General features: G+C 36.7%; 1 protein-coding gene across 2 annotated transcripts; it reads right to left on the bottom strand.

Moving 5' to 3' along the window:
• Positions 1-1,271: 1,271 nt before the first annotated feature.
• tom1 (target of myb1 membrane trafficking protein) lies at positions 1,272-18,918 on the bottom strand. 2 transcript variants are annotated; one of them, XM_055194678.2, is made up of 16 exons: positions 18,770-18,918; positions 17,458-17,542; positions 17,268-17,346; positions 14,168-14,317; positions 13,888-14,022; positions 13,595-13,699; positions 12,997-13,113; positions 10,467-10,600; positions 9,464-9,503; positions 8,211-8,292; positions 7,879-7,930; positions 7,154-7,220; positions 6,915-6,983; positions 6,293-6,349; positions 5,079-5,109; positions 1,272-2,183 (listed from the first exon to the last, which is right to left on the bottom strand). In XM_055194678.2, exons 1-16 carry the CDS (start codon positions 18,819-18,821, stop codon positions 2,089-2,091), a joined length of 1,350 nt encoding a protein of 449 aa, XP_055050653.2. In that variant the 5' UTR covers positions 18,822-18,918; the 3' UTR covers positions 1,272-2,088. The 2 variants fall into 2 exon arrangements, with proteins under 2 accessions (XP_055050653.2, XP_055050654.2); XM_055194679.2 differs by lacking the exon at positions 6,915-6,983.
• Between the last annotated feature and the right edge of the window lie 2,132 nt (positions 18,919-21,050).

The following is a 21,050-nucleotide window of genomic DNA, read 5'->3' as shown; positions in this document are numbered from 1 at the left end:
TTGTTTAGTCTAAAAAAACTTGTTTCTCTAAGTTACACAAACTTTACATATGAAACGGGGAATCTTGTCAACCACCGTTTTGATGATGCGACGGCAGCCATACTGCACCAGAACGTCCATTACATACCAGCTTATTAGTGGAGAAAAGACTTAATTGATATAGCCAATTAGTAATAATCAAATCAGCTCGTTGTGATTTACAGGTACCAAATGTATGTCACCGAAATAGATTCAGATTCAATCATGTGCATTATTGTACGCATTACACAAGAGATCATGCAGCGTATCCTGATAAGTGCATTTCTTGCATAAGGATGTAAATGCTGAGGAAGTGCAAGTGATACTGTCACTGATGCTGTTATTTGTAGTATTTACTTTGGGAAAAAATTAATCTGCATACTTGGACAAGTGACAACACTTAATAGGACTAACCAAAGAGTTTTTATATGAATTTTTACTTACTTTTATATATTATACTTACTTAATGGATTAATAACTTAACCAATCTATATATACACTCACCTAAAGGATTATTAGGAAGACCTGTTCAATTTCTCATTAACGCAATTATCTAATCAACCGATCACATGGCAGTTGCTTCAATGCATTTAGGTGTGTGGTCCTGGTCAAGACAATCTCAGTGTGGCATGGTTGTTGGTGCCAGACGGGCCAGTCTGAGTATTTCACAATCTGCTCAGTTACTGGGATTTTCACACACAGCCATGAGCATTGTTTCTGACCATGTCCATCCCTTTATGACCACCATGTACCCATCCTCTGATGGCTACTTCCAGCAGGATAATGCACCATGTCATAAAGCTCAAATCATTTCAAATTGGTTTCTTGAACATGACAATGAGTTCACTGTACTAAAATTGCCCCCACAGTCACCAGATCTCAACCCAATAGAGCATCTTTGGGATGTGGGGAAATGTGAGCATCGTGCCCTGGATGTACATCCCACAAATCTCCATCAACTGCAAGATGCTATCCGTTCAATATGGGCTAACATTTCTAAAGAATGCTTTCAGCACCTTGTTGAATCAATGCCACATAGAGTTAAGGTAGTTCTGAAGGTGAAAGGGGGTCAAACACAGTATTAGTATGGTGTTCCTAATAATCCTTTAGGTGAATGGTTGTTGGTGCATGGTTTAGTTACATTTAATATCCAACAAAACAAATGCAACAGAATAGAACACTTAAATGTGCCAATGGCTACCCTGTGAACCTGACTTTATTAGTACATATATATAAACACATAAACATTTGAACACTTCCAAATTACTTTATTTTAATGAATATCCTGTAACATAACCCAAAACTTAAATATAATTAGGATTTAAAATATATTAACAGTTCAAGTACTACAGGTTGAGTGGAAGTAAACAACAGTCATTGTAAGAAAATATTTAATTAACCGTTACCTTACTGTAAAAGTCACCTTAATTAAAGCAGCCAAATAAGATACATACATATACATCCATAATTGGCTTTAACCTTACCTATTTTAAATAAGGCGCATTTATCAGGCTTTACCGTAGAGCTTATTCTCCTCCGAGATATTAAGAAAATATTTTTAAAAGCAAAATATTTTACTACAGAAAGTGTCTTTTTATAACAAAACAGTATTAAGGTGGAAGAGTCAAATTCGTTGCAGTACTAAAATACCCGATTGTATTTTGCAGTACAATTAGACTTGCCATCATAACCTGCCTCGAAGGTTTGACAAAAGACATAAATCCATACGAAAATTAACGATGGTTTAACCACAAATTTACCATTGTCCCACTACAGTAACCAACGTTAAACAACAGTGTTTATGGTTATACAATTGGTAATAAATCCACCCAAATTATGGTAACTTTACCTGTAATCAAAGTTAAGTTTCACAAGGAAAAAATATACACTATTAAACCTAAAAGGAAACATAAAAGTGATTGTGTGTGTGCAAAACAACAATGCAGGAAATTGTTAACAGGTTAATAGGTCCAGGTGTCGCTTGAGTTCATGTTCTTTAAATCCACCCGGAACAAAGTTTTTGTCTGTGGGCTTCTTCATCGCAGGACACGGGATATAAATCTAAAAGATCTATGGTTGTGAGATGTCTGGGTCATAGATTGAAGCCGTTACTGAAGGAAGACGTTCGGCTGCTTTTGCTCTTTGCGCCAAGAACTTATCAAACTCTAAAAAGAGAAAGAGACAGAGAGATTCGATTGGCCAATAATAAGATTGTGTACATAAAGCTTATATGTAAATATGATATTGTATTGACTTTTTGACTTTTGTCTGTGCTGATTTTCAGAAAAAACCTGCATGGATTTAATGGGTTGGTAGACAGGTAAAATATAAATAAAATAGATTTAAATTGGTTAATGTAATCAAATGTAATCATTAAATCAAAAAATAGATAAATAAAACTGTGAAAGACAGCGTACCAATTCTGACACAACCTCCAGAGAGGTTTAGCACAGGAGTCTGCGTGGACTTAAGTGTTAAAGTTTTGGTCTACTGCGTGAAAAGTTCACTATTTTTAAAAGTATAAAATAAGATAATCTCAGTGGCGGCCGGTAACTTATTTTTCAAGGACACATGATGCCAAGTTTGTCAACACATGTATTTAGCCCAACAATGTGTTTGGCGAATCATGTGAACCATGTAAATGTGAAAATACATGCCAACTCGCTTAATCTCATGTGTAATCAAAATTTGACATGACGCATGATATACATTTATTATTTACTTAATTTTAATTTAACCAGATGGACTCTCCAAGATTAAAAATCTTTTTTTAAGGAGTGACCTGGCCAAAATGGGCAGCAATACAGTTAGTCTCACCACAGACAAAACAAACAAAAAATATGCACTGTAATCACTTTACGGATTCCATGTGTCAAATAATTTCCTTAAATTGAGCAAGCGACACCAGATTTTGTAACTTCAATTTCGACTGAAGATAAGAGGCTGCGTATGCAAAAGCCTTCTTCCCCTGTTCACTTTTAACTAGTAGAACAGAAACAATATGATAGTTTGAAGAGCGCAATGAGTAATTGGTTTACATGACGCACTGAACTTTCATTTTGAAATGACAAGCCACAAATGACACTCCAAACACATACAGTGGCAAGAAAAAGTATGTAATCCTTTTGGAATTTCATGATTTTCTGAATGAATTTGCCAAAAAATGTGATCTTGATCTAGATCAGTGTTTTTCACATCCAACCTTGGAGAGCTGGTGCCCTGAAAAGTTTAGCTCCAACCTTAATCAAACACACCTACCTGTGATTTTCTAGTGATCATGAAGACATTGATTAGTTTGCTCAGGTGTGTTTGATCAAGGTCGGAGCTAAACTCTGCAGGGCACCGACTCTCCAGGGTTGGATGTGAAGAACCCTGATCTAGATCAAGGGCATTGACAAACATAATGGGTCTAAAAATAACTACACTGAAAATTCTTATCTTTCATGTCTTGACACTCATTTAACATTCAAAATGGCAGTGGAAAAAGTGAGTGAATCCTTAGAATTAATAACAGGTTGACCCTCCTTGGCAGCAATAACCTCAACCAGGCGCTTTCTTTGCTCATTCTTCCTGGCAGAACTGCTTTAGCTCTGTCATATTCTTTGGACGTCTCATGTGTATGGCCCTCTTCAAGTCCATTCATAGCATCTCTATTGGGTTGAGGTCTGGGCTCTGACTTGGCCACTCCAAAAGGCAGATTTTGTTTTTCTGAAGCCATTCTGTTGTGGACTTTCTCCTGTGTTTTGGGTCGTTGTCCTGTTGCATCATCCACCTTTTCACCTTATCCTGAAGAATTGTCTGATATAGTTGGGACTCCATCTTCCCATTAATGACTACAAGCTGGCATGACCCTGATGCAGCAAAGTAAGCCCAAATAATTTTGTTTCCTCCACCATACTTTACAATTATGCCTTCAAATCTTTGGCTATCATTCTGGTTGTTTTTTTACCTCATTGATTAGTCTTCATTGTGTTCTTGGTGTCATTTTGACTGGGCACCTACTTCTTGTTAGAGTAGCAACAGTCCCAAAGCATCTCCATTTGTAGATTGTTTGCTGTAGACAAAGTCTTTGAAACAACTTTCCAGCTTTATGTAAAGCAACAATACTTGATGGTAGCACCTCTGAAAGCTCTTTTTGGCAAGGCATGGCTCACATAAGGGTGTTGTTCTTGTGCTTCTCCAAAAGTATAAGTTTTTATCAGTCAAAGTAGCTGTAGTCCACACCTCCAAGCGTATTATTTTAACGAGACTCCAATTAGCTTTTTGAGGTCATTAACTCAAGGGTTCACATACTTTTTCCACAAGCACCATGAAGTTTTTTGTTGTTTTCAATAAAGACGTGAAAGATAAAAAATTTTTATGTTATTATCCTTAGACACACTGTTTGTCAATACCCTTGACTTAAGCCCGGTGCACGCTGTGAGATTTTAGCCACGATTTAGCTGCCTGGGACAAATTTTGAAATCCTAAAAGAGTCCTGGAATCCTAGGCTAAAATCTGCCGTCTTTGATCGCTAGTTTGACATGTTCACAGACAGATGATTAATGATTGTTGCAGTCAAAATTATCCTCCCGACAAAATTCTGGAAAAGAGCCAGGTAGACTGTACAGCAGGAGAAGAAACTTGTGGAGTTATGGAAAGAAAGATTGTTTGTACAACGTGCATTCGCCACTGTATTATGATAGGATAAAAATGAAGCAGTCTGGAGAGAAATTGCGCTCGAAATTCAAATACCAGGTACTCGTCTCCTTCATTTTTTCTTATTTTTATGCTTGAGACAAGTCATGATTAAAATGAACGGTAGATGTTGTTTCAGTTTGCTAGCCTTCATTTCAGCGTGTGTTTGCCCAGCCATCATCGTTCAATGACCTAAAACGAACTAACTAAACACGTCCGATTTTTCAAAGTCTTTAAACTCATACAGTCTGACATCGATCCAAAAGGTTTACATACTTTTTCTTGCCACTTTATATTGAATTTGCGCCCCTCAGAAGATAAGTCACCGGCCGCCGCTGTCACTGAATGATACCACAAACCACATTAACAAGGAAGTAAATTACCTTCACTCGTGACTCCATCTGAATCATCAACCTGCATCAAAGAGCAGAAAATAAATGACATGAAATGCTTTGTACACACCAACAATATTGAGTACATGGTTATTTTCCACTACCGTCTTTCTGTGTATAGAGAAAAATCCCAAGTTTTATGAAATGTGAAAAACCTTCTTTGTTTAAAATGACTGCTGACATAGGTCTGTATGGGCAGGCAACAATATTAACCTATAATATATTAGTGTACATTCATCAGGATTACAAGGTGTAAGTGCATGGCATATGGAAACCACAAGAAAGATCAGAGCGACTCCAAATCAGACCCACCAAAATGCATCTTAAAGGAATATTCCACTTTCTTAAAAGAAAAATCCAGATAATTTACTCACCACAATGTCATCCAAAATGTTGATGTATTTTTTTTGTTCAGTCGAGAAGAAGTTTTTTAAGGAAAACATTGCAGGATTTTTCTCATTTCAATGGACTTTAATAGACACCAACAATTAACACTTAACAGTTTTTTTCAACTGAGTTTCAAAGGACTCTAAACGATCCCAAACGAGGCATAAGGGTCTTATCTAGCAAAACGATTGACATTTTTGACAAGAAAAATAACAAATATACACTTTTAAAGCACAACTTTTCGTTTAGGTCCGGTCCGGCGCGACCTAACGTAAATGCGTAGTGACGTAGGGAGGTCACGTGTTACATATATAAAACACACATTTGCGGACCATTTTAAACAATAAACTGACACAAAGACATTAATTAGTATCAGTTGGCATACAACAACGTAGGAACGGTCCTCTTTCAACACACTTGTAAACACTGGGGCGGAGTTTCGCGTTCGTCCTCTGTGACCTCTTGACGTCATGACGTATTGCATCGGGTCATGCTAGCGCATGACGACTGGATCTAAACGAGAAGTTGTGCCCCAAAAGTGGATATTTGTTACCTTTATCGTTTTGCTAGATGGGACCCTTGTGCCTCGTTCGGGATTGTTTGTGGTCCTTTGAAACTCCATTAAAATTAGAAAAATCCTGCAACGTTTTCCCCAAAAACACAATCTCTTCTCGACTGAACAAAGAAAGACATCAACATTCTGGACGGCACTGTGGTGAGCAAACCATCCGGACCCTTCCTCCAAGAAAATGGAATATTCCTTCAATACCAGGTCTAAACAAGCTCATAGAGAGAAGTGTGAGTTAGATGTTACTTACATCCACGTTAAGCCATTGCTCAATGTCGTCCATGATGTCATTCTGATCGACAGGGATCTGACAGAAAGAAACAATGTTTTTACTCATTTCAAATGAATTTAGCACAGTTTGCTACCCATTAGTCAGTCTTATTTACGGTATGCGATGAGTTCTAAGTATGAGTATCATGCCTCTGTGCTTTTTGTTTGGTAACAAATGTAAAAAAATAAAATGTTAGTATGATACACATCTGATAAAACCTGAGGATGAAAACAAGAACATTAGATGCACCAAATGAATATGAATGTCAGGCCTGAATGGAATAAATGAAACACCAAAAATCCCAAAGGACCATTCAGCAAAAAAAAAAAAAAAAAAACATGCAGGCAACACAAGAAATAATGTTAACAAAATAGGCTCGATAAAAGAACAGAACAGAGCCCATTACAGAAACATCCAATCTTATCCGTGTAGTACCAATTTCAATTTGGATTCTGTGTAAAATATTGAACCGGTCAGATCTAAACCTAGGTTTAAGACAGGACGATTCTGTAATATATGGCCCCGGATCAGAAACTACAAAAGCTCAACCAACAACATAACACGCTGCAGACTGACGGCCACATCAGCCAATCAGACCCACCATTCCCTTTGCAATCATCCATTGAAACTGAGGTGAGCTGCTGAAGGTGGTGGAGTCTAGACTGTCATCCTTAACATAGACAGACAACCTTTTAAAATGATGAACACACTTTCGATTGCATCCAATGGCAGATAAACCCGAGAAAAACACTATAACTGCTCTTACAAAAACTTATACACACTAATGAATGCTTCTCTATTCTTTAAAAATATTTTTTTTAATAAATGCAAGATGCTTACCGTGCCAGTGTCCTCTTGCTTTCTGGGGTTGGCAGCCAGACCATCAACTGCTACAATGTTTTGTGGGCTGTCCATGAATCAAACGCACAAATAACTATTAGTATTATATTATATTATATTATATTATATTATATTATATTATATTATATTATATTATATTATATGAGTGGTGCTCTTTTGTCGTTGGATAGTAAAGCCACTTTTCCACTGCACACAACATACAGAAACGATTGTTGGTGTTCGCCCCCTAGTGGCAGTCATAATGAAGTTTCAGTTTAATCGTAACGGGAGAGAAGCTCATTTTAACGCAAGAGGCTTCATTCTAATATTTACCATAGTGGAATAAATGAATGCAAATGAATGATCAATAAACAGCTATGCATATATGACACAGACTGCCAAGATTTTTTTGGAGAGAACATATGGAGACATGATTAAAATAAGAACATATATTATCAGTAATCAATTTTTTTTTTTTTTAAAAAGGATTCAAGTTTTACTGATAAAATTAATTTTCAATTCGCACAGTGTTTTGAAATGGAATACACTGAAATGCTTCACTTCACATATCGCATGCGGTGTAGTTGCATAAGTTTACATTTTTTATGGAATATGCAAAAACTGACTTTTATGTTGTATGTGATTAATCACGATTCATTTTTGCCCAGCACTTTATAATTTTGTCATGTACTTTTCCACATAGTTCAAAACAACTTGAGTCTTACCTTTTTTGTAATGAGCCGTTTCTATTTTGGGTGAAGTCTTCTGTTTTTGTGCCTATAGCAAACCCCAGAGCATAACAATGTGTTAAGAACCGTGGTGTCAAATCGCAGCCCTTCAACAGTTGAAAACTTGCATTACATTTAATCTAGATGAATCATATTAAAGAAGGTGGGATGAATTGTAGCTGTAACTCATTTATTGACAGGAGAGCAAAAATAAATATGGCTCTTAAAAATAATATATTTAATAATTATGTATTATGTATTTTGAGTTAACTTTAAAAAAAATTTTTTTTAAGATGCAGATTAGAAAATATAAACATAGCGTAACTTACTCAATCCTGCCATCTGATTGGACAGCGTGCTGACTGTTGACTGGGCGACGGCACCTTGGGCTTTTAGTTGGTGTTGAGTTTCCTGTGTGGTAAAGTACAATGAGGTTTGGCTTTGTTGTGCTCTGAGGGGAATACATGAACCGATGTCTCCAATGTGTACTTATTACATGGTGCTCTGGAATGCACGATTCTGATTGGTCAGAGGCGACATTGCAAAGTTTGTTATTCCCAAACAACCCCCGGAAACTAATAACACATCCTCATCTGGGTACTTAGAGTCATCTTGACAGGTGCAATTTAAAGGTGCAGTGTGTAATTTTTAAAAGGATCTCTTGACATAAATGCTAAATAATATACAAAACTATATTATCAGGGGTGTATAAAGATCTTTTTATAATGAACCGTTATGTTTTTATTACCTTAGAATGAGACGTTTTTATCAACATACACAGAGGGTCCCCTTACGTAGAAGTCGCCATTTTGTGCCACCATGTTTCTACAGAAGCCCTTAACGGACAAACTTTTTTTACTAAGTTGTCTCCGTCGATGACATGTTTGTCCGGTGGCGGTGAGCAGTGTGAGCAGTGGACTGAGATGCCGTTAAAATATACACACTGCACCTTTAATACTTACAAATAAATTCAATATAACTATGCCTAAGTAATAACATATATAATATTTTGTTTACAAATGTACATAGCATGTACAGTATGTTTAGCATGCACTGTCTATATATTCTTGGTCTGCTGTGATTGTGGGCAAGTTTTAAATGAAGGGGGCACACTGAAGAGGCTTATTTCGCAACCAGCTGCCTGTACATTATCCTGCTTATTACACGGCTATTTACCACATAAGTAAGGTACGGAACATTAAATATTGTTTTAAAATATTTCATTTTCTAATTTTTAACAAATGCAAACCTTCCAAGAGGAAAACCCATTTTCTGTCGGTTTTAAGATAAGACAAGACATTCAAATGTCACAAACACACTATTTGGTTTAATCATTTGTAAATATAAGTCTAATATATATATTTTGTAATATTCAACTGTGCCTGTCAAAATGATATGCAGCATATGGGTGGTTACGGTGTGTTATTAGTTTAAAGTGGTTGTTATCTGCGAATAAAAAACCTAAAAATGTGGCAACTAGCCAATCAGAATCAAGCATTCCAACGAGCCGTGTAATAATCTGAGGTAATAACTGACTGGCTGTACATTATCCCGTACTTTACATCAAATAGTTTCTTCTTACCGTCTGCGTGTTGCTCTGTTGTTGGAGATGTCTTTCAAATCTAAACAAAAAACAAGTTGACACTAGTGAGAAGACAAGAAAATTAATTTCATGAGAGATTCATGACTACAACTCAATGCTGTGACATAGATTATAGTCACAAAACAGTGAATAATTATCTGAGACACTTGCCGCAATTTAGTGTAATTGTCACAAAACATAATGCTGGGCTGGCGTATTTTTGTAGGCAAAACTTGGAAGCGAGTTAGGATTTTAGCACTTCCGGTTCGATCTTTCCGAAGTCAATGTTTTTTTGATTTAAGCCAAATTAGATTTTGGATTTACACTCATGACTTTTTAAGCTTTAAAGTGTCTTTTAAAGGGTGGTCGCTATCAAGATGCTACATGGGACTAGACAGTCTCAGGAGCTTCAAAATCATCATGCATGAAGATCTCAAAAACACAACATGGACACAATTCCCAACAAAGATTCACCCACAGAGTATTTCTTTATCAGGAAACATGTTTTTAAATTTTTTAAATAAAGTTTGAAAGTTGTTGGAAGCCTGGTGGTGATGACGTTGGAGTTGGACAACCGTGGTGTAGCCTAAGGTTAGCTTTTAAATTTCTAGTAAAAACGTTTAGACTTCAAAACACAAAAAAGTTGTGTTCATCTGTGAAGATGATCTTGTTGGACAAAATGTCATAAACTTTGGTTAAACACAGATCTTATTTTTTTGATAATCCATAAGTCTACGGGAAAAATAAATGGGCTTTTTGGTGAGGAACCAGGAACTTCTGGGTTGGCCTACAAAAATACGTCATCCCTGCGGCACTCTATATATTTTAATGTGAACATCTACTTGCTTAAGATGGAAAAATAAATATATATTCATTGTATATTACAATATTTACAGTACAGTTATATAAACTAGGTAGGTAACAAAATGCATAAATTATATATCTAAACAATTATTTATGAAAAAAGTACATGCATTCACAACCTTATTTAATAAGACTTTACCTGTAATATTGTGTAAAAGTTGCGTTGATGTTATCGTTGGCGGTCAGTAATTGCTCTGTAAGTTTCTCATCTGTGAGTCTGGGTATGAGCTCCACCATGTGGCCCTGCATTTCCTTACTCTTCATATACAACTGCTACTGGCCAGCCGAGAGAAAGTAAAAGAAGCAATAGAAAAGTTTAATGCCACAGTCCTTTACATAAACACAAATATCTAACAGCACTGTACTTGCAAGCACTGTCCGTGTTGTTTCAGCACATTTAAAGGAAAACACCACCATTTTTTAACATTTTACTATGTTCTTACCTCAACTTAGACAAATTAATACATACCCATCTTTTTTCAATGCGCACACTTAATCTTTGTACAGCGCGTCATGAATGTGTTAGCCCCATTCATTCCTTAGGATCCAAACAGAAATAAATTTAGAAGCCACCAAAAACTTCCATGTTTTCCCTATTTAAAGACTGTTTCATGAGTAGTTACACGAGTAAGTATGGTGGCACAAAATAAAACGTGGCGATTTTTAAGCGGATAAAAAATGAGAACTATATTGTATGGCGGAGGAGCACTTAAGGGCTCGTTATAGTTGTGCGTTGGTCCTACGACGTAGCCGCGACACGCTTTAACTCAGTTCCGTGGGATCGAACAATACAAGCCAAGACAGTCTGCTCCCGGGTCACGTGCAGGTCCGTCAACTGGACAACGCTTCAGGAAAGTCAAACACACTTATTTGCGTGTTAGGGGCTTTCACGTATAAGGCGATGTGCAACAGAAGCTTAATATTTAATGTCTTGAATGTTTTAAGTGGTTTTGCAAACATGCCGTTGGTGCATATTTCCACAATTGTGACGCACATCAATCTGCATTGACGTAAAAAGTCGCATGAATTCCGATATGACTGTTTTGCATTGCAAACCACCGACCTGTATCTGATTTAGAACCACGGCATGTTTGCAAAACCACTTAAAAATATTCAAGACATTAAATATTAAGCTTCTGTTGCACATCGCCTTATACATTAAAGCCCCTAACACGCAAATAAGTGTGTTTCACTTTCCTGAATCGTTGTCCATATGACGGACCTACACGTGACCCGGGAGCAGACTGCCTTGGCTCGTATTGTTCGCTCCCACGGAACTGAGATAAAACGCGTCGCGGCTACATCGTAGGACCTACGCACAACTATAACGAGCCCTTAAGTGCTCCTCCGCCAGACAATATAGTTCTCATTTTTTATCCGCTTAAAAAAAAATTGCCACGTTTTATTTTGTGCCACCATACTTACTCCTGTAACTACTCATTTAAAGCCGCTCTATGCATTTTCTGCGTTTTTGTCAAACAGCGACCCCTAGAGTTGCTGGAGAATACTTGCAACTGTCGTAATTTCCCACTCTAGTACACCTCCGAAGATAGTGACCAGGTAATGTTTCACAATTTCATACAAATATTAGGCTACTGCATAGTCTACTAAACTACAGATGATGGTAATAGAATAATAAGAAGTTTATTCCAAGTGTAGAGTGCATATAATAATAAAGTAGCCTACCGTGTTTGCTGGCTTATAACGTTTTTACATGATTGCAGCTAAATCACAAGTAAACATTACAAAATGCCATGACAAAGTTAATTGTGTATGTTGCATTATTTCATAACATTGTTCGTTATAATGTCACTATACATGATTATTGCTATTTATCATAATAGTTTGCAAATTGTGCATGTTTACACTATTTACAACCTGTAGGCTTATTTATGTCCTGATAATAATGTGAGATATTGACAACTGTTGTCATGATAATCGCATGACATACTACAAGCAAGCGCAACAACATACAACATAGACCACAAACAAGTTTACAAATGAGAGATTTACTTACTAGTCCATCAACAAGATCGCCAGATCAGCATCCCTGTTGCATCCAGTGCTGTCTTTTAGCTCACGCCAACGAGTAAAAACCTGACCGAGTGGGACTCGCGAGTCCGGTTCCTAACGCGGTCAGATTCTCTTTTCCTTTTCCTACTCTCTTCCGAACGAGCTTTCTTAACTTTTAAATCGTTTAGCATCACGTCTCAAATTCGCGCGTGCAGTTGTTGTTATAGGCTTGATCGACTTCATGCAGCGCTGCAAGAACCGACAGCCAGATGACGTCAAAGTGCCGTCTCGGATCATTCTCGCGGTACTTTGACATCATCCGGCGGTCGGTTCTTGCAGCGCCGCACGAAGTCGAACAAGCCTAACCTGTGTGATGTCGTTGCCGTAAAGCAAGTCGTGATTCTCGCGAGATTTGTCAGGGGCGGTTCTCTCAAGCTTGCATTGCTGGTTTTTCTAGCTGTGTCCTCCCCGATCTACAACAGGAGGATGATTCGCCCTATTATGACTTTGTTTACCACCGAAATAACTTTGAAGCCGTTATATTAAGGTAAAATAACTGCATAGTATGTCTTTAACAGTCTAAGAACATAGTAAAATATTGAAAAACGGTGGTGTTTTCCTTTAATAGGCTCATAGTAAATAAGACAGAGACACACCTGTAATTGTTCTGTATCAGATCGCTGAATCCTTCCAGGCTCCTTTTTTGACATCAAGTCTGACATTATGGATAGATTTTTATGAACCACCTCAAGATCTGTCTGCAACCTTTGTATCTGATACACAAAACACAGAAACAAACAGGTCTCTCCCACACTGCGTAACAGGTGCTACTATAGCTTTCACAAAACTATTTAATGGTCATCATGGCATGGACATAAACAGAAATGGTAGTTTGTAAATTATGTGATAACCATGTCTTAAATTTAGCATTCATAGCCACCCTTCTCTAGAGCTCTGAACAGCTAACTTCATGAGGTGCATCAGGGATACTAATGCTGCGTTTCATATACTCCCACCTCAGACTCAGAAAGTGTGTCTGAACAGCACTAAAGTCGGACCTATGAACGAGGCAAATCGATCAACCCCAACCTCAGGGAGCCGTGCACTTGATGTTATGCCCAGAATGCTTTCAGTGAGATTAGCACAGAGCTTCCTTATATGAAATGCATTGAGGATGAAGGCAAGACTGGAGGATGAAGGCAAAATTGTGTTTTATCAATACAGCCCCGCCTATCTACTACATGTGTGCGTTACCTGTTCAGGTGACATTGCAAGCGGTGCGTCTGTATTTTGGGACTGTAAGTCTGTAACAGCACATCTCTCTGCAGGCATGCTTCCTGGAGACATGGATGTAGCAGTCTTGTTGAAGTAAGTGATTAATAAACCTGATGTAAAACCATCATAACTCATATTTCATAAGGGAATCTATGGTATCAGGTAGTGATTTGCATCTCTTCTTACTAAGGGTTAGCAAGTGTTGACTCACAGTGCTTATAATAATATTTGCTTTGACCACTAGTGATAACATGGCAAAAGGTGATTTGTACCTTGTTAGGACTGTGAATAGGGGAATAGCCATTCGCTTCAGGTATGGGAAACTGCACGCCTTTTCTCCTGAGATTTTCATACACGGTCACTACGCCCGTCAAATCTGTAGAGCTACGAAAGGCATCGGACCACGCCTAGTGAGAGAGCACATGATGGAAGCAGAGCAGAGAAACACACCCTGTGCTTTGTTTAAACAAACTACAACAGAGGCAAAACTATCAGCCACATAAATAAAGCTTATTCTGAGCACGATACGAAATAAAAGATTGTTTTTCTGACCTGGATCATCCTCAAGACTCTATCCTGAAGAATCATCGGAGGGTTATTTTTAGGCATGATCGTCTGGACCAAAACATTCTCCACAAAGTCTCGGGTGGACACGTACATGTGAAATCTGTGTCCACAGTTTTTGACGCAGGCCTCCAACACCTGCAATAAAACAATGGGGCCATTTTAAAACATTGATTAATGAAAATGTATGAAAATTCTGGGATTTTACTTATCCTTAAGTTGTTACAAACATGTATGAATTTCTTTGTTCTGCTTTACACAAAGAAAGATATTTGTAATCAAGCAGGAAACTGGGGCACCATTGACTTCCATAGTAGGTAAATAATCCAAAACCGTTTGGTTACAAACATTGCTCAAAATATCTTCAATTGTGTTCAGTAGAACAAATAAATGAGCCCGTCCACAAAGAGACGCAGTTAGATGTATACGTTGTATCATAAAAGCGTTTTGTACAGACGGATCCAGAGCATGAAACCACAATTTTTTTAAACTGGGTCCCAGAGTAGATAAATCTGAACCTTGCGGTTTTGTATGTACAGATAGTCCATTTACACGAGTCCCACTTTAAGCCAAATGTCAAATTCCCTGACTTTCACGGACTAAAAAGCTGAATTTTCATGACCTATGTCCGGGATCCTGTGAGACTGGTTAATGTAGTGTACACCCTGAGTAGAAAAAAATAGCTTAAATGCCTGAAATGAGTAAACAATGCCAATAAAGGGCTGTTTTGACTGTAGTCTCACTTGAAATCCGCGAAGCCCTGGACCCGGAAACGGCATTCCTTACTTTCCAACTTAACAAGCGGATTACATTATAATAAATAGTAAGTAAAATTTAAAGTGACAAACAAAAATCCCAGATATTCCAAGACTTGGACAAAAAATACAAATTTCCCTGACTGGAATGTCTGGAATAGACCTTTTAAAATTTCATGATATTCCAGAAATTCCATGACCCGTGAGAACCCTGCATATATTTTGTGAAACGATGATGTCATTACCTCACGTTTCGAGTTTCGACCCTAGTCAGACACTCCCATAGACATTATACACATAGACGCTATTGGAGCTGACATATCAGCGCGGCCGCCATCTTGGATGGGTCCTTAATGCTCAATGCTTCATGCCTCAATTCTACTGAGCAAGGTTTTTTTCCCAACTACAATAATCATAAATTTCTACCGGATTTTCACATGGTTTGGTAACATGTAAGTAACATTAGTTAGTTAGTTACTTAAATTATTTTTCGATCTTACATGTGAAAGGTAATACCATGCGATCTATATCAATACTGTGCCAGTTATTGCGACTGTAAGATGCACGGGCATAGTTGCTCGCACTCCATTGACTCCGACTGACTCTGGTGCTAGCGTAGAGTGAGGAGACCCAAACAATATGGCGGCGACGTGCTACGTCACGTAACAGCAACAACAACAACAACGGCGGACTACATGCTTGTGCTGCAGAAGGTAGTGAGTTGGTTTCAGTGTTTTTGTGAGTATGCAGATATTTCTTGAGACAATGCCATGTTTACTGATGTTTTTAATAACGAATTAAAAATTTAAAGATAATATAGGGAAAGCTCTGGCTTCATGTGGATTTATAGACCTTTTGCGAGTAGACGTTACAGTTACGTCACTGCAAGCTGCAAGCAATGTGGTGGCAGAAAAACAGTGAAAATGAATTACACACAAGTGAAACGAGCAAAATAACTCACTAGAAAATGTCTTGTTGTGCTGTTGAGTGTCAAAATAGGAATACCACAAAAAGATGGCCTTCGTTTTTATAGAATACCATCGTCGAAGACACCATTTGAAGATAAACGTAAGTGTTTATGGTTGCAATAAGCCCTTAAACGGACAGACTGTAGAAATTAAATCATCTGGAAATATATTAATAATTACAAAAGAAAATAATTAAAGAAGGATGTCCAGTGTTCTGTCAAAGATTGTTCCCTCTATGTGTTTCTTATAGCGCTTTCATCACGTTACGTTTATAATTTATTTAGAAAGATTCAAGATTTGAATGGGTTATACTGAAAAAGCAATAATATAAAAAATTATGAAATATATCTTGTCTTCTTCCTGTCTTCTTCTAAAATTAATGTGTTTACATATTTAATAAATATATATAAATATAACACACACATGATGTAACGTGTTATTAATATATTAACAGGCCTATGCATATTAATTTGTATGTTAACATAATAGTTTTATAATAACAAAGTTTTAGTCTAGAACAAACATGTAGGTTATATATATATATTGTAAGGAAGAAATAATAGAAAACCGTAAAATGATGAAATATTTAATAAATAGTATTATAGACGGTTTCATCTGGCGCACGTGCGCTGACGCGATACACGTCTGGATCTGAACTTTACTTCCGGTTTCCTTTTTTTAATGGTCTGACTAGTTGCTAAACTGATCTCTTAAACAAATGCCTTGTTGAAAATAACAAATGTTTTGGTTTCCTAGGTAATCTATGTGTTGTTTTTTTGCTTGTTATATAAATAAACTACGTTTAAAGAACTTTGTTGTTATTTATTCTTAGCGGAGTTAACCGGAAGTTACGTGCGGACCACGACAGCCACTTGTTTATTTTGTTACTGCTGAAACCATCTATATAGAATACTTGATAGTATTGCTTTTATATGTACTTTAGCAATTCATACTGTAATTTTTTTTATTTACCAATCAAGAACATTACATACATGCATATATCAGTAGCTAAATCATTCAAACTTTCAATCTATCTAAAAAAGAAATGTAACGCGATGAAAACGCTACAAGAAACATTACTTTAAAGGGTTAACATAGGGGAAACAGACCTCGACAGAACACCGGATCCATAACAATCACAGTTCAACGCTAAAACACTTCACACCGTTACTGCAGAGCTGTCACTTTCTGCCACCAGTTGGGCTCCGCCCACAAAAAAGGTCATCTCTGTTTGCAAACACGCAAATGGTCTATACAGGTTTGTAACAACTTGTGGGTAAGTAAATGATGACATCATTTTAAGTGTGGCCTAGGTGTTCAATCAGCTTTGGTTCGACAAAAACCCAGTAAAAAATGGATACTTACACTCAAGGTTAGCATAACCTCTTTAAAATTTTTATTTCCTAAAATCCTCTTTTTTATTGCTCTGACGGCATCCTTAGCTCTACAAACACAAAGGCAAAATATTTCAAATTCTTTCTGCAAAACCAAAATTAAGAAATGATATAGAAAGTAATGGACTGATTCCCATGTAAACACATGACATCACAGATACCCATCATCCGTTTCATTGACAATGTCACAGATCTCCATGTTAAGGCCCCAGTCCTCTGACGGGAGAGAAGAACTAGTTGCATTTTCTGAGCAAAGAGAGCACAAAAAACACAATCAAATACACAAAAACACAATGCATTTATTAAACCAGCCGTGATTTACGTGATCCACATAAATTGTACTGTTTACACTCCTTAAAGTTCAGCATGTGGGCAGGGAAAACAGGCTTTTCAACCGTCTGAAAGGGCAGGTGCCATCATGTGCTCCCTTATGACACTTCGATCTTTCATACGTTACGTACATAATTTGACTATTACAATTAATGGATTAGATTAACCTCAATTCTAAAACTAACTTGCAAATCTTTACTTTGGCAGCCATCTAAACCATGAACTGCCTTTGATCTCAGGCAACACACATGAAAAACACTGTAGTATATTTTAGTATTTGATGTAGTCGACTGTAGTAATTTATTAGATACTATGAAGTTTGGAACCTTACCAGGGTAAATATACCCTTAGATACTACAGTATTTACTACACTTGATCAATTCACTTTAGTGAATATTACAAAATAATAAAGTAGTTTAACAAAGTGAAGTAAATTGTAGTAGTATGTAGTGCATCTTACTACAGTTTAGTATACAGTAAATACTATATTTTTTTCATACGTGTTAAATATGCTGTTAAATCGCTTTGGAAAAGTGTCTACCAAGTGCATAAATGTAGATTTTAGAAAATATTTTGATCAATTCGTCTAAATTTGTGCATTTGGCTTGAACAAACCATTCATCACCAAGTGTTAGATGAGACTGCATTGCATATTTTACTTAAAAACAAGTGTAAAATCTGGAAAATCTGACAAAACCTTTAGTTGTATTTTTTTATTTTCTAAGTGCACCACAACGTCAGAGGTTCATAGCGTTGTTAGGGAAGATTAGGAAGACCTGTAACGTGTCGCGTTTCTTTTCACTTATTCGCGTATGGTGCTTGATTGACATGTAAACAAGCGAATCAGAAATATGCCGAAGAACACGTGAGCCCGCCTTCGACATCTGATTGGACAAACGATGCATCGATCTCTTAACCTAATCCTAATCGTATCCTTATCTATCAGTTTAATTAAACAACGTATTTATCTATTGCAAGTGAATCGGCAATACATATAAAAACCGGCAATAAATATAAAAACGTTCTTGTAAAAAACTAAAACGATTTAAATGCAGTCGTATATGATAAAGTAAATAGAGCGAGTGCACCGAGTTAATACTCGTATTCGTATGCTCTATTAATCGTGTACAATGTAATGCTCACCTACGAGTTGACCTACAGGTGTAGAGAAAGGATTTCCTATGAAAAACTCCATCTAATATCCGAGCTGATGCGAACTGTGTCTCAGCTTTGGGTTGATCAGATGTAGCCTACCCTACTGCTCAAACAAACTCGATCGATGACGTCACTTAAAGTGACCGCAGCACCGGGAAAACCTGTCTTTGATAAATACCAAATACACGATCAACAAGGCAGTATTGCGCGCTTTTGACCAAAATGTACATAAAGCAAAGCACACTATGCGACCACAAATGTTTCAAATAATAGTCAAATGCATTCTTATGAACCCCGGTTGTTTAAATCAAAATCAGTGAGTTGTTATATCTTAGCAATGCAATCAGTTGCTTTGCTTTTTATAAAAGTTGTGTTATAATAAAAGTTATTGATAGAAGTTTAAAGATACTGATTAGAAAGCAAGGTGTAGTCACCATCTATTGAGGCTTATAGTATTTCTTTCATTGAGATCTTGTTGAAAATGTTCATTTTGGGGGATGTAGTAGATGAACCAGATATTATATAGAAATGTGTAAAGACAGAAATATATATTTTTTTTGTGTAAGAACAATTTTTCACATTGCATGTCCTAGTGACCCACATCATTTGATTTGAGAGTGCATAACAAAAACTGGTGAGGTATATGGGCGTGCCCTTGTTTACAACTGAGAGCTTATGAATCTTAAACAAGAACAACCAGAAAGTTATGATAGAGACCGCGTGCGTGCGTGCGTGCGTGTGTGCGTGCGTGCGTGTGGTGGGGGTGGCATATCATACAGAACTTACAAATAAATACATTTTATTACTTCTATGTAGTTCTATTATGTAACTATATTTTTTAACACACATTAAAATTAGTTGTAGGTTGTCATGGAAGCTGGGTTTCTTTCATACAATAAAATGCACCTTGCTCCTGCACAACTCAGCGAATAGATCAAGGACGTGGGTTTCATTTCTAGACATCTCACACATTGATCAAATTTATAACATCACTGTACACCAGTGTGGCTAAAAGCATCTTTTACATCTAATACATGTGGGCAGATCAGTCTTGCTTAAGCTTTAAACAACGTGTAAATGAAATAAAAAGATTTTTCTAGTCATTGATGGCCCCTCAACAGCAACACTTTCTTGTGCTTTCTTTAAGAAACAAAACATTGAAAGCATTGAACAATCTTTATTACTTTCATATTTCTTGGCATGAAACCCAAGAAGTCTTAGCGACTAAATTCAAGTAATTTATAAGATGTATTGAAAAATTGTGATGATCAAGTGAAGCTTAATAAGTGCCATATTTATCATATACTTTATAATTTAAATACTGACCGCAGTAAAATTAGCATTTTGTCTGTAAGGGTCAACTGCTTTGTAACGTAATTAAACACTATTTTATATATTAATATCTGATTTGTAACTGTGATTACTGAGACTCAGCATATAGGTATTTATTATCATTTTATTAACATTTTTAACAGTTTTTATATATTACTTTTATATGATAATGAAAATGACATGCCTACATTTGTGTTATACTGTGAAAGAGAAACGTTTTTTGTTGAATGAATAACACTTCACTTCACGACCACATGGTGGCGTGTGTGTCTTTGGCAATAGTCAATTCAATTTCAATGCCAAACCATGCTTTTAACCTCTATGACCTGTACTTCCAATAATGCAGTTAAAGAAATTCACATAACAATATGCTATTGCAGAGCAGATGTATGAAATTATGGTTACTCTATATTTTGTATTTACATTTTTATTTTCATGGTTATAATGTTTAAATGATGCATTGCCTTGCCTGTAAATACAGTAATTATTTGGCAAGAAAATTAAAATGCATGTAGTTTTTCTGCACGTATCTGGCTGAGAAGTGATTTTCCAATCTTTATTAAAGAAAGAATTCAGGAGAGCATCATTCTGTAATTAACTTGACCAGGAATGACTCACTTATGACTCATCGCCCATTGATGTGTGTGTGTGTGTGTGTGTGTGTGTGTGTGTGTGTGTGTGTGTGTGTGTGTGTGTGTGTGTGTGTGTGTGTGTGTGTGTGTGTGTGTGTGTGTGTGTGTGTGTGTGTCCGTAAAGCCGAGGAACAGGTTGAAAATACAGAATGGAAAAATCTGTGACATTTTAAATCATGTTTCTTTTTTTTAGTAGTGTTATTATTATGATGTTAAGATATTGGTTATAAAAACACCCCTTCTATTAAACTTCCAAAAAATAAAAAATATTTTTTTCATTTGTATATTATGATTTGCAACCTTGA

The sequence above is a fragment of the Misgurnus anguillicaudatus genome, chromosome 19, assembly GCF_027580225.2.
Source record: "Misgurnus anguillicaudatus chromosome 19, ASM2758022v2, whole genome shotgun sequence".
Classification (NCBI taxonomy): Eukaryota; Metazoa; Chordata; class Actinopteri; order Cypriniformes; family Cobitidae; genus Misgurnus; species Misgurnus anguillicaudatus.
This window is presented reverse-complemented; position numbering and strand designations above follow the sequence as displayed.

Excerpts from the sequence above, each read along its gene's own strand:
- tom1 (XM_055194678.2), bottom strand. The coding sequence starts at position 18,821 with ATGGAGTTTTTCATAGGAAATCCTTTCTCTACACCTGTAGGTCAACTC. Across the intron at positions 17,543-18,769 it reads ACCTGTAGGTCAACTCGTAG|AAAATGCAACTAGTTCTTCT; the intron begins GTGAGCATTACA and ends CTCTTTGCTCAG. Across the intron at positions 8,293-9,463 it reads AACAGAGCAACACGCAGACG|GAAACTCAACACCAACTAAA; the intron begins GTAAGAAGAAAC and ends TTTACCACACAG.